Source organism: Canis aureus, chromosome X, assembly GCF_053574225.1.
Source record: "Canis aureus isolate CA01 chromosome X, VMU_Caureus_v.1.0, whole genome shotgun sequence".
Taxonomy (NCBI): domain Eukaryota; kingdom Metazoa; phylum Chordata; class Mammalia; order Carnivora; family Canidae; genus Canis; species Canis aureus.
Window position 1 is genome coordinate 114402972 of NC_135649.1, and position 13256 is coordinate 114416227.

The window sequence follows — 13256 nt, forward strand, 5'->3', positions numbered from 1 at the left end:
ATGCCAAAATTACTTCACACTAAAAAAACTCCAGTGTTTTCCCCCTAACATCTTAAAAGGTTGTATGTATGTGTTGGTTGTATTAAAGAGAACATTGTTGAAAAGAGATTATGATTTTTTTAAACAAAGGATTACTAAAAGTTTCAGTTTAAAAAAATTTAAGACTGAGACTACACATTTTTTTAAAGATTTTATTTATTTATGTGAGACACACAGAGAGAGGCAGAGAGAGAAGCAGGCTCCCTGTGGGGAGCCTGGTGTGGAACTCGATCCCGGGATCCTGGGATCATGACCTGAGCTAAAGGCAGATGCTCAACCACGGAGCAACCCAGGCGTCCCAAAAGGAAGTAATTTTAAGAATTAAAAAAAAAAAAAAGAATTTTAAGAATATAAGGTATTTCCAAAGAAAAAGAAGGAAACCTATATTTCCCAGTAAAGCAAATAATTATATACATTTTGAAACAGAACACCAATAACACATTTTCTTACTTAGAAAAAACTTAAACCAAGACACAGGTGATTATTTGAATATTATTACAAAGAATTTAAATATATAAGCTGGGCTGTAAACGATCAGGCTAAGTCACTTAGATAAAAATCTGTGATGTCAGCTTCTAAGAAGTGCCAGAAAAGTCAAACAGAGAAACAATTCTCTGTGGGGTTTTTGTTGTTTGTTGTATTTTTATAATTCTAAAAATGTTACATAGAGGTCCATCAACTTGTGTAGACAAATCAGATATACTGGGGTGGGGCGAAGCTGAGCTTTTTCCACATTTCTACGTTTTATAAATTCAGAAATGAATGAGGTGACAAGTGGTTCTTAAAGCAAATATTGGCATATCTTATGTAAGAAAGGCAGCTTACAATAACGTTTCTGTTGATACATTACAATTTTTCAGTTTGCATTTCTAAAGTGGGGCAATCTATGATGTAATATTAGAAAACACAGAACTGACATAAAAAGCTAAATATAAAGATACAAAAGAGCACAGTAACATTTAGCCATTCACAGATAAAAGGCCGTCTGGACATAAGCCTGAAACCAGCAAGACGCCGTCCACTGCAATTTCTCCAGTTTTGCCCTTGCCACGTTCTGCTTCAAAAATGATCTAATAATGGAGAAGATAAAAAATATTACTGCAAATTATTCAAGTCAATGATAAGACCAAATTATTTATCTATTTATTTGTTTATTTATTTCTTATTTTAAAGATTTTATTTATTTATTCATGAGAGACACACAAAGACACAGAGAGGAGGGGTGGGTTCCATGCAAGGAGCCTGACATGGGATTCGATCCTAGGTCTCCAAGATCAGGACCTGGGCTGAAGACGGTGCTAAACCGCTGAGCCACCCAGGCTACCCATGACCAAACTATTTAATAGGTATTTTAAAAAAGATTTTATTTATTTATTCATGAGAGACATGGAGAGAGGCTGAGACACAGGCAGAGGCAGAAGAAGGCTTCCTGTGGGGAGCCCGATGTGGGACTCGATCCCAGGACCCCTGGATCATGCCCTGAGCCAAAGGCAGACGCCCAACTGCTGAGCCATCCAGGCGGCCCTATTTAATAGCTATTAAAAAGGATTGAACTCAGGGCACCTGGCTGACTCAGTGGATGGAGCCTGAGACTCTTGATCTTGGGTCATGAGTTTGAGTCCCACTCTGTGCATAAAGATTACTTAAAAAACAAAACAAAACAAAACAAAAAACCCTGGGCAGCCCGGGTGGCTCAGCGGTTTAGTGCTGCCTTCAGCCCAGGGTGTGATCCTGGAGACCGGGGATCAAGTCCCACGTTGGGCTCCCTGCATGGAGCCTGCTTCTCCCTCTGCCTGTGTCTCTGCCCCTCTCTCTCTCTCTGTGTGTGTCTCTCATGAATAAATAAATAAAATCTTAAAAAAAAAAAAACTGAATTCATCAGTCCCTACTGCACAGGAGCAGGCATGGAGACTGCATATATAGTAATGTATTTTCCAGATGCCAGTATCTGCACTGAGTGGATTACATTCAGAGAAAACAGGGTTATTGCAACACCGAAAAGAATCTGGATAGTCCTGAAAAGCTGAGAAAGGTATGGCTGAAAAGGAAATTTTGGAATTCCCTTTTAAAGGAAAAATAAAACAACAATGTGGTTTTCTTTTCAAAAACCAAGCTAGTATAAAAAAAACAAAAAACAAAAAAACAAAAAACCAAGCTAGAAGAAATTTAACACTCCCTGTGAACATCTAATGTAAAACTCTATAGTTGAGAGTGAATGATTTTTATATATTCAGATTTTGGTAATTTGTAGTAATATAGCCATTTTTCTTAAAATATTGGCGTTAATATTAGAAATTATTGAGAATGTCATTGTTTTCATGTTTTGAAAAATGTTACATAGTAGGCTATAATAATTTTTATCTGTGATAAAAATCAAATAAAATATTTCTACTAATCAAAATAGATCAAATAAAATACCTACTATTAATAATCAAAAGAGAACTAAACTTCCTTATATTTTAGAAATGTCTAATGTAAAGAGAACAGAGAGAGGATGAATACTAGAATATTTATCTTGAATTTGCACACAAAATGACAGGAGTGACCCATTTAACAAAATTAAAGATATACTATTATCTTTAATACTATTACTATTTTATATTCATTCATCCAAAACTATTTACAAAGAAATATTATTAAATAATAGCTGAATGACGTTTTTCTCTTTTCCCATTACTACTTTTTTATTTTTTAAAGATTTTATTTATTTGTTCATGAGACACACAGAGAGGCAGAGACACAGGCAGAGGGAGAAGCAGGCTCCATGTAGGGAGCCCCACGCAGGACTAAATCCCAGGACCCCGGGATCATGACTTGAGCCAAAGGCAGACACTCGACCTCTGAGCCACCCAGCTACCCCCAAGTCACTCATTTTTTCAACTTCCATGCCTGGGTAGTACACAGAAATCTTTATTGAGGCTGGAGTCTTGTTGCTAAGAATCTAGCCTCAATGGAAACCTCAGACAACCATTTCCTGCCCAGAGCTCTGCCAGAGAGATGCAATGGTACAGCTTCTGAGTCCTGGAGAATCTCACTACCCCATCAGTGCTTCTGCTTCCGTCCTTCACAGGCACTTCTCTCTGCCCTTTACCAGAATAGTCTGCTCAGGGAGTCTAAGCTTTCAGGGAACAAACGTCAGGAATGAGTTGGTTTTCTAGAAACGCTTGCTTTTGATTGTTATATCCCACATCTCCTTGATAAAACATAAGAAGCTTGTCTATTTTTTTTTTTTTTTGTATCGAGGCAGGCCTAAATACTATGAAAAATAAACCCAAATTAGGATGTCAATTAATTATCCAGACATTTATTTTTAGTTATCTGGGGTATCTGTCAGGGATTTTGGGGATGGAAAAGCTGCCAGATCTCAAGATCTAAACATGCCCACCCTCGTTACCCCACCCATTGTAGGTGCTGTGATGGGTCTATTTTGGGGCTCACTGCTTTTAAAACTTATCCTAAAGGAACATCTTCCCGAAAGTAGTTCCTTCCTGAGAAGAGACTGGAGGAGGAAGCAACTTCTATACCCAGTTGTGCTATCACTCGCTGCTCAGCAACAGCTTGTCTCTAGCAGTTCTTAAGAAAATGCACCCAGGGAGCATAAGAGCCATAGAGAGCAGCCTAGGCAGTGGGCAGTTGCAGTGTCTCTTCACTCCCATTTGTCCCTCTGAGGCTCCTCCTCTTCTCTTTGAAGAACCACAGAAAACGGGACACAGTAGTGACAGCAAGCCTAAAGTGCTTCATCTCTATCACCTTCAAAACTATTTGGGGATTACTGATGAAGCAGAAAAGAGACGCTGGTGGGGATGGTGAATAGCTATATGATGGCATTGATATGAGTATGAGTCTTAAAGCATCTTTCTTTAAAATGCTAATTTTTTATAAGTGTGAATCTATGTTTTTAAAAAGCTTAGAAAAGACAACAATCACTTTGTTAAAAAAGAAAGTAAAGATTTTTAATTGGGGATGTCTGGGTGGCTCAATTGGTTAAGCATCTGCCTTCAGCTCAGGTCATGATCTCAGGGTCCTGGGATAGGGCCCCACATCAAGCTCCCGGCTCAGTGGGGAGTCTGCTTTTCCCACTCCCTCTGCCCCTCCCTGTCACTCATGCTCTCTCTCAAATGAATAAATAAAATCTTTTTTAAAAAAGATTTATCATCTATAATTAACAAGTACTTCCATATTTTGCATTTTACCTTCCACATGAATACATATTTTAATCTATTTATAACCATAGTATGTACATGCTATTGAATTCATTTTTTAAAAGATTTTATTTATTTATTCATGAGAGACACAGAGAGAGAGAGGTAGAGACACAGGCAGAGGGAGAAGCAGGCTCCATGCAGGGAGCCCGACGTGGGACTTGATCCCAGGTCTCCAGGATCAGCCCCTGGGCTGAAGGTGGCGCTAAACTGCTGAGCCACCCGGGCTGCCCTATTGAATTCATTTTGATAGAATATGTGTGTGTGTGTGTCACTTTAAAGAAGGATGACATTTTCCAAATTATTTTTTTCTCTCTAAAACTTAGTCCTCTTTGAAAAAGAATCATTTTGCTGTCCTCTAAATCTGTATATTTCTGATATTGATAATTGAAAAATTAAGGAGTCCCCTAGGTATATTACTCTATTATTTCTCCTTACAACGCATGGTATTTAATAATGCTCCATAAATTATAGCTATTATTATTTTCATAATCATTGAATTAGGTATTACAATGTCTTTCTGAATACAAAACTAATATCTGTTTTTTAAAGATATATATTTTTAAAGATTGTATTTATTTATTTGAGAGCAAGAGACAGAGATAGAGGATGAGCAGGGAGGAGAGAGAGAAGTGGGCTGCACAGGGAGCCCGATGTGGGACTCAATCTCAGGAGCCCGATGCAGGACTCAATCTCAGGACTCTGAGATCATGAGCTGAGCCGAAGGTAGACATTTAACCAACTGAGCCACCCAGGTGCCCCAATATGACCTATTTAAAAGAAAAATACTACAATGGCCAAAAAAACTTATAAACATCATTTAGCAAGTATGGAGGTTTAGTAACATGCTACTAAACAATGAATGGGTCAACTAAGAGATCAAAGAAGAAATTTTAAAAATTACATGGAGACAGATGAAAATGAAAACACAATGGTCCAAAATCTGTGGGATGCAGCAAAGCTGTTCTATGAGGGGAGTTTATAGCAACAGAGGCCTACCTCAAGAAGCAAGACAAATCTGAAATAAACAGTCTAACAGTACACCTACAGGAGCTAGGAAAAGAAGAACAAATAAAACCTAAAACCAGTAGAAGGAAGGAAATACGATTAAAGCAGAAATAAAGTAGAAAAAAAAAAGGTCAATGAAACCAGAAGCCAGTTCTTTGAAAAGATAAGCAACAAACTAGACCACATAGAAGAAATCGCTAAATTCCTAGAAACACGTAACCTTCCAATACTTAGAAAGAAATAGAAAATTTGAACAAACTGATTACCAGTGATGATAATTAGTTAGTAATCAAAATACTCTCAAGAAACAGTTAAGTCCAGGAATAGACAGCTCCAGAGGTGAATTCTTCCAAACATTTAAGGAAGAGTTAATTCCTAGTCTTCTCAAAATATTTCAAAAAACGGAAGAGGAAAGAAAGCTTCCAAACTCATTCTATGAGGCCAGCATTGCCCTGTGACCAAAGCCAGATAAAGACACCACAAGAAAAGAGAACAGGCCAGTATCTCTGATGAACATAGATGCAAAAATTCTCAACAAAATATTAGCAAACAGAATCCAACAATATATTAAGAAAATCATTCACCGTGATCAAGTGGGATTTAATCAATGGGATCCACATCAACAAGAGAAAAGAGAAAAACCATAGGACCATTTCAATAGATGCAGAAAAAGCATTTGACAAAGTACAACATCCATTCATGATAAAAACCCTTAACAGAAGCAGGTTTAGAGGGAACATATCGCAGCATAATAAAGGCCATACATGAAAACCCCACAGTTAACATCATAATGGTGAACAACCGAGAGCTTTCCCCCTAAGATCAGGAACAAGACAAGGATGTCCACTCTCACCACTGTCATTCAACACAGTCCTGGAAGGAGGTGACGAGGATGCAGAGCACACTTACCATGATGGGCACTGAGCATAGAATTGTTGAGTCACTATACTGTGCACTTGAAACTGAAATAACACCGTATGTTAACTATACTGGAATTAAAATTTTTAAAAAGTAGTAACGGGGGATCCCTGGGTGGTGCAGCGGTTTGGCGCCTGCATTTGGCCCAGGGCGCGATCCTGGAGACCCGGGATCGAATCCCACATCAGGCTCCCGGTGCATGGAGCCTGCTTCTCCCTCTGCCTATGTCTCTGCCTCTCTCTCTCTCTCTGTGTGACTATCATAAAAAAAAAAATTAAAAAAAAAAAGTAGTAATGGGAGGGGCACCGGGGTGGCATGAGCAAATAGCCGAGCTCGAATCCCACCTCACCCTCCTGCCACATTAAGGATGCAGCTTTGGATTCAGATAGAATTTGATTTAGAGAAAGTAATGTGCTTTACCTTGTATGCCTTGTTTACGGAATAAGAGTTGCGTCGGCTACAAATATCCACGGCCAATAGGACACTGACCAACTGGTATGCATGCTTTACTCTAGGTTATTCAGCATCCCCTTCCTGCCCCCAGTATGGCCCAGTAAGGGTTCCTTTCACACTGAAAAAGTACAGGGCACAGGTGCCTGCATCAGGGCCTGGCGGGGTCTGAGCATCCCTCTTGATGGAGCTGTGCTGTGTTAGAGTGTCCTTGCTGGCCAGGCTCTTTGGGGGCATATTTGCAAAATTGTGTATTTTAAAAAAAAGTCACTGTTTTTATGGCACGTACTACTACTCACCCCCAAGCTACCACACTATAGGAAATATTTCTCAGTATATAAATTCAGTCATGGAGGTCATTGCGAATGCTGTGCAGAGGCATATTTCAATTTTCCAATAGGATGTCAACTCTACACAGCACAGCTCAGTGTCATGGTCCCCAGACCACACTACACACACAACACTGTAAATATGTGGATTAGATTTGTATTGATGCAAATATGTTGAAATGAACATAAACTAGAATTGCTGTGTTCATTAGCACTAAACATTGTAAAGCAGTGGAAGAGAGAAAAAATGGTGAAAAAAATCAACTATAACCCAACACGTATTTTATCTATAGTCCTATCTTAGGCCATATTTTAAATAAGATGTTCTGCTTAAGTGTGACGAGTAAATAAAGAGAGACTGAATATCACATCTGACACTAGATTCCAGGCTTTCCATTTCTGCCTATTACCAAAAAACAGGCTTTTCCTTTTGTTAATGAATCATTATCTTTCACAAGCAAAGTGTAAATGGAATCCTACTTCATGAATCTACTAATCGCTCTTCCTCTCGAAACCATTAGTTGGTACTCAGCTTTTCGTGTATCCCCTTCTAGGTTCCACCTCACCTCTTCTCACCTCAACCAAACTTTTTTTTTAAAGATTTGGGGGATCCCTGGGTGGCTCAGCGGTTTATTGCCTGCCTTCGGCCCAGGGCGTCATCCTGGAGTCCCAGGATCGAGTCCCGCATCGGGCTCCCTGCATGGAGCCTGCTTCTTCCTCTGCCTGTGTCTCTGCCTCTCTCTCTCTCACTATGTCTCTCATGAGTAAGTAAATAAAATCTTTAAAAAATAAATAAATAAACCCACTGTACAGAAAAGGATGAATCCAGGAGGTCCAGGTTGGCCAGACCCTGAACATTCTAAAGAAGGTATGGCTCTTGACTGGTTCCTGGGAGATAACCTCTAAGTCCTTGGAATATCTTGCCTCTCAAGAGTGTCTTTGCTCATGCTAGATAATTTAGGCCAACAACGTGCATTACCGTGAGAGCCCCGGATCACACAGATACAGCCTGACCTCTGGAGAGGCTGGAGACTGAGTAACTCTAAGATCAGCTATGTGCGCAGACCGACCCCCAACAAAAACCCAGAATGCCAGGGCTTGGGTGAGCTTCGCCGGTGGGCCACACTCTGTGAGTGCTGTCACGCATCACTGCTGAGAGAACGGAGAGCCATCCATCTGATTCTACTGCAGAGGAATACCGCAGGCTTGTACCCCCTCTCCTGGACTCTGCCCCACACGCCCTTTCCCTCTGCTGACTTCATTCACTATCGTTTCACTGTAATAAACTGCAATCCCGAATAGGACAGCTTCTCTGAATTCTGTGAGTCCTCCGAGGGAACCATAGATCCTGACTGTCTTGGGATCCCAGGCAATAGCCACAATTTCAGTTTAATTTAAAAAACTTTTTAGGGGGCAGCCCTGGTGGCGCAGCGGTTTAGCACCTGCCTTCAGCCCCAGGGTGTGATCCTGGAGACCCAGGATCGAGTCCCGCATCGGGCTCCCTGCATGGAGCCTGCTTCTCCTCTCTCTGCTTGTATCTCTGTCTCTCTCTCTGTCTCTCATGAATAAATAAATAACATCTTAAAAAAAATAAAAAAAGATTTTAAAAATGACCTTCTAGGGCACCTGGGTGTCTCAGTTGGTGAAGCGTCTGCCTTCAGTTCAGGTCATGATCCCAGGGTCCTGGGATGGAGCCCTGCAGGATCGACTCCCTGCTCAGTGGGGAGTCTGCTTTTCCCTCTCCCTCTGCCCCTCCCCCCTGCTCGTGCTCTCTCTCTCTCTCTCTCTCTCTTTCTCTCTCTCAGATAAATAAATAACATCTTTAAAAAAAATGACCTTCTAGCTTCCATTCATTGTGATAAGTGCTGGGCACAGAACAAAAAAATAAGACATTCTTTGATATATTAAGGATCGTATGGTCTGGTTGAGAGGCTGTTGGTGAGGAGTCTGACACACACACAGATCCTTCCTAGAGTGTGTGATATGCAGGCACCTGACAGTGCCCTTGTGCTGACTAATTGCCTTGCTTATTTTGCTCCAGAACAGAAACTCTTCAGGCGGAGGGGGAAAGTCTTACTCATCCTTGTGGCCCCAGGGCCTGGGTACCTGAGTGTTTTGTTGTGTTTGTTGAATCACTGAAAAAGCACGTATCTCATTTAACACTGGTTTTCCACTTACACTTTTGGTAGTGCCAGTCTCTTGATACAACTGAATTTTCCCAGTCTTCCACCTTTCATCCTCACTTCCAGTCTCCTCCCAGGCCAGGGCATTGTTGCTGTTTTTCACAAACACTCGCAGTTTCCCTACTTTGACTCCAGCCAGCCGGTAATTAAAGAGCAAACACAAGTTGCTTTGGGCCTGCAGGTCTGGGAGGAGGAGTTTCAACCGGCCCACGTCCTTCTTATGGCCCGCCAGGGCTGGAACTGCCATATAGTAGCCAACAGCTTCAGGAGAAGAAAAACGCACAGTTAGTGAAGCCATTGTGAAGGGTCTGGCTAATTCCAGAGAACTGGAATTTAAAAAAAAAAACAAAAACCATAAACAAAAAGAAAATGAATGATAGTCTCCTATAGGGAAAGCTGAAGTCCTTTTCATTTCAAACACAGGAACAAAATTTACATGCTAAAATGGATTTTCGGGATCACAGAGATGAAAGCCTTTGTGATACAGAAAAGGAAATTAAGGGTCAGAGAAACTGAGGAATTTGTCCACGTTCCTGAAGTGTGGTGGTAGCAGACCTGGCGTAAGAATCTAATGGAAGAGTCTTTTAACACTGCGGGTAATTTCCAGCTGATGGAGAATGTGTGTTCCAAAACCTTCCACCTTGGTTGTCTGAGGCTTGGTATGCAATTTCCCACAGAGTCAATGATACGTGTGATGGCCAGCTACTTAGGCGGTGTGGCATCTAGTCCACAACATACGTGAATTTGTACTCATGGCTTCATGGAGCTCAACCACCACTCGTAACGTATCACTCTGAGTTCCAGTTCAGGATGCCAGGAACACGTCTCCTGTTTCCAAGATCCACCTCCTAAGTATCTTTTAACCAGCGGTAGTGCACATTGCTCACCTCCCAGCCTCTGGCTGTGGCTTTGATGAACTTGGGCAAACATTCTCATAGAATGGGGTCTCACAGAGTGGGGTCTCATAGAGTGAGGTCTCATAGAGTGGGGTCTCGCAGAGTGGGGTCTGAATGCAAAGAAGGAATTCCTGTGGAAGTCAGGAGGAATACACTGGGGGCTGGAGGTAGGGGCTCAAGTCTTCTGCTAGCACCTTCCCGGAGACACTTGCAGGAGCCAGGTTGACACTGCCTTAGTTTTCACTGGACTCAGAGACTGTCTGGTCTTCTTCTCCAGCTAGTAAAATTGCCAGATTTAGCAAATAAAGATACAGGAGGCTCAGGAGAGTTTGCATTTCAGATCAGCACATGTCTGAGATATACTGAAAAATATTCACTGCTCATCTGAAATGCAGGCATGCTACACTTTGTCTAGCCACCCTACCACAGACACCCTCTCTTCTGGGACCCGCTGTGGCAGATATCTCCTCTCTCCACTAAAGCCCATCTTGATCTGTCCTGGAGATTTTATCATTTTAAAAACGCTGATTCATCCCACGTTTTTCTTTCTTATGTTTAACTCTGCAGGGAAAGACAAGCCCACCTAGCACCCTAGGGGGTGCAGCAGGAGGGAGGAAAGTATCATGTGAGTGACACGAAGGCTGACAACCCTGGGGCCTTTTGTGAATCGTGTTTGTCAACACGGGACTTCCCATTGCTGGGAAACCCAACCTAAGATGTACTGACTGTGCAAACTGTCGAGATCCTGGAATGACCTACGGGATCCCCGTGTCATACAGCCCTGGCAGACGTAAACTTGGAGATGTCACGATGGAAGAAGGAGGAACTCAAGTTAACTACAGACAAGACAGGCTCTCCGAAGACGTACTGTGTCCAGACTGGTTAAGCTCGCCCTGTGGTTGCCCTGAATCTTTGGGGACAGTCTCACTCACACAACTTGCTTCATGGGATGTGTATCCCCTCTACCCTAATCTCAAGTTTTACAAGGAATTTTTGTTAGGGGATATCCAGGTTTCCTGGTTGCATGTGAAAGGAGAGATCTAAAGGAAGAATTAATCTAGAGGAAGGATATAGGAGGATCTTATAAATGAGGGCTGAATTGGTAGATCCTCAAATAAATAAATGGATTTGTAAAGAACCTGAGAACCAGAGCTGTCTCTAACTACATGGTCAGTGCCAGGAGACAGGGATTCCATTTATGCTCCGAATGGGATCTGCCAGCCAAATGCTCTACCCAAGGGGAAAGACGGGGCCCATCAATAGTGTTGAACCAAGAAGTGGAAAGGGCTGGAATGCCACAGCTCGGAGCCGAAGTTGAAAAAGTCCCAGTTTAAGTGGCCAGAAGGAAATCTGCAAACAATAGAGGGGAAAGTTCAGGTTGCTGACCTGATGGCTCATTCCGGTGTGGAGACTTTGAGGGGTGACTTCACTAAAACTTCAGATATAGGCAGAGGTCATATTTCCTTTCCAGATTTATTTTCCCACAAAAAAACTAAACAAAAGCTACAGAGCACCATTAGCTGGCAAACCGGGAAAAGGAACAATGTCTTTCTACCTTTCCCCCCGTGCTCTTAAAAGGTACATGAATTCTGGGGCACCCGGCTGGCTCCGTTGGCAGAGCTTGCAACTCTGGATCTCGGGGTTGTGAGTTTGAGCCCCATGTGGGGCACAGAAATTACTTTAAAAAATAGTTTCCTTTAAAACTCTTTTTAAAAAATGTACATTAATTCCAACATCTCTCTCTCAGCAGCAGGAATGACTATGGAAGAGTTTTGCTGGGACATCCTGTGTGTGGGTGGGCAGGGTAAGAGGGATAATAAGGTGGAGCATATATGCTGAACCAACTCAGCCATTTATCAGGAGAGATTTCAGGAAGGTCTAAAAATTTCCAAACATGACAAACAACCCTGACCTAACAAGACCTAGGAATAATAAGGATAAATAATAAGAGTGATACCTCTCCTGTATCACTGGAGAGGCTTCTTTACCCGTGCTGTATCACAGAACACAAAAGAATAAAATCTCAATACCATTATTTCGATCAGCAGGATTCCAGTCAAAGTCATCTTCTATATCCTGTTTCCAGTCACAGACCCCATGGTCAAAGCTGCAGTCTACGGAGATATTTAAATCTGTGAAGAACGAGGGTACATTTCATAATCATTCAGGGCATTAGAAACATGTCTAACATTTGGAGCTCTGGAAGGCAATGTGATGTTTCCAGTTGCCGTCGAGTATTGAGCTGAGGGAGTAGCTTATGGTGTTGCTGCCTTGGCAACCATTTTGTTTGGCCAAATACCCTACAACTGACCTTCACCCCTCATGCTAGTGGAAGCCACAGAGAGCAGCCTGCCAAGTCACAAGGAAATATAAGTTCTTGATATGACTTCCCAACATCGTTTGTGATCAACAGGCCTCCCCTGCTCCTAGGGCCATCCTCTTAGAGGACCCTACAGGTGCACTCCTTAGATAAGACTCCCTCGGAGCGGGCCACCTGGGTGGCTCAGTCGGTTAAGCATCTGCCTTCGGCTCAGGTCATGATCCGGGGTCCTGGGATCAAGCCCCTCATCGGGCTCCCTGCTCAGCAGTGAGTGCTTCTCCCTCTCTTGTTCTTCTCCCCTGCTCATGCTCTCTCTCTATATATCTCATAAATAAATAAACTAATCATTAAAAAAACAGGACTCCCCTAGAGCTCAATAAGACCCTGATCTTTCTGGTTTGAATTGACCAATCCAGCTTCAGCCCGGAACCCCAAAGTACTCCGCACATGAACACTAATAAGGGTGTGTGCCCTAGATCCTGTCTCTCTCTTTAAGCACCCTGCCTCAACTTCCCTGTGTAGTGCTCAAAGTGTGCTGTGATCCTCCAGGCCCCGTGAGTAACAAATATCTCTCTTTCAATCTCTCTTGTGGCCTTTTTAAACCATTATTAATCTAACAAAGAACAACTGCATGGAGTACAGATCGTGGCAAATGAAATGGCCTTCAGGATAATGTCATAGCAGATACTGTGTTTCGGTTTAAATCTGTGAAGTCATTCTGGACAAATTCTGTTGTGATCTTAAAAAAAATCACTCCCAGTATCCATGCTCTTTGCAATATGACTTTGTAGCACCTTCCCTAACTCTTGAGTCCAGCCCGGCCTTGTGACTTGCCTTGGCCAACAGAATATGGAAGTGATGCTGTGCCATTTCTGAGCCTAGACCTCAAAAGGCCTGTGTGCTCCTGCTCT

At 42.2% G+C, this 13256-nt stretch overlaps 1 protein-coding gene across 18 annotated transcripts in view; it reads right to left on the reverse strand.

Moving 5' to 3' along the window:
• Window positions 1-667: 667 nt before the first annotated feature.
• Window positions 668-13256, reverse strand: part of EGFL6 (EGF like domain multiple 6) — a 231127-nt gene continuing 218538 nt past the window's right edge. For all 18 annotated transcript variants that reach the window (XM_077890049.1, XM_077890047.1, XM_077890037.1 and 15 more), the window contains 3 exons: window positions 12056-12157; window positions 9125-9390; window positions 668-1109 (listed from right to left, as the gene is read on the reverse strand). In XM_077890049.1, the coding sequence (XP_077746175.1) occupies window positions 999-1109; window positions 9125-9390; window positions 12056-12157 (479 nt within the window). In that variant the 3' untranslated portion in view covers window positions 668-998. The remainder of the gene's footprint in view (window positions 1110-9124; window positions 9391-12055; window positions 12158-13256) is intronic.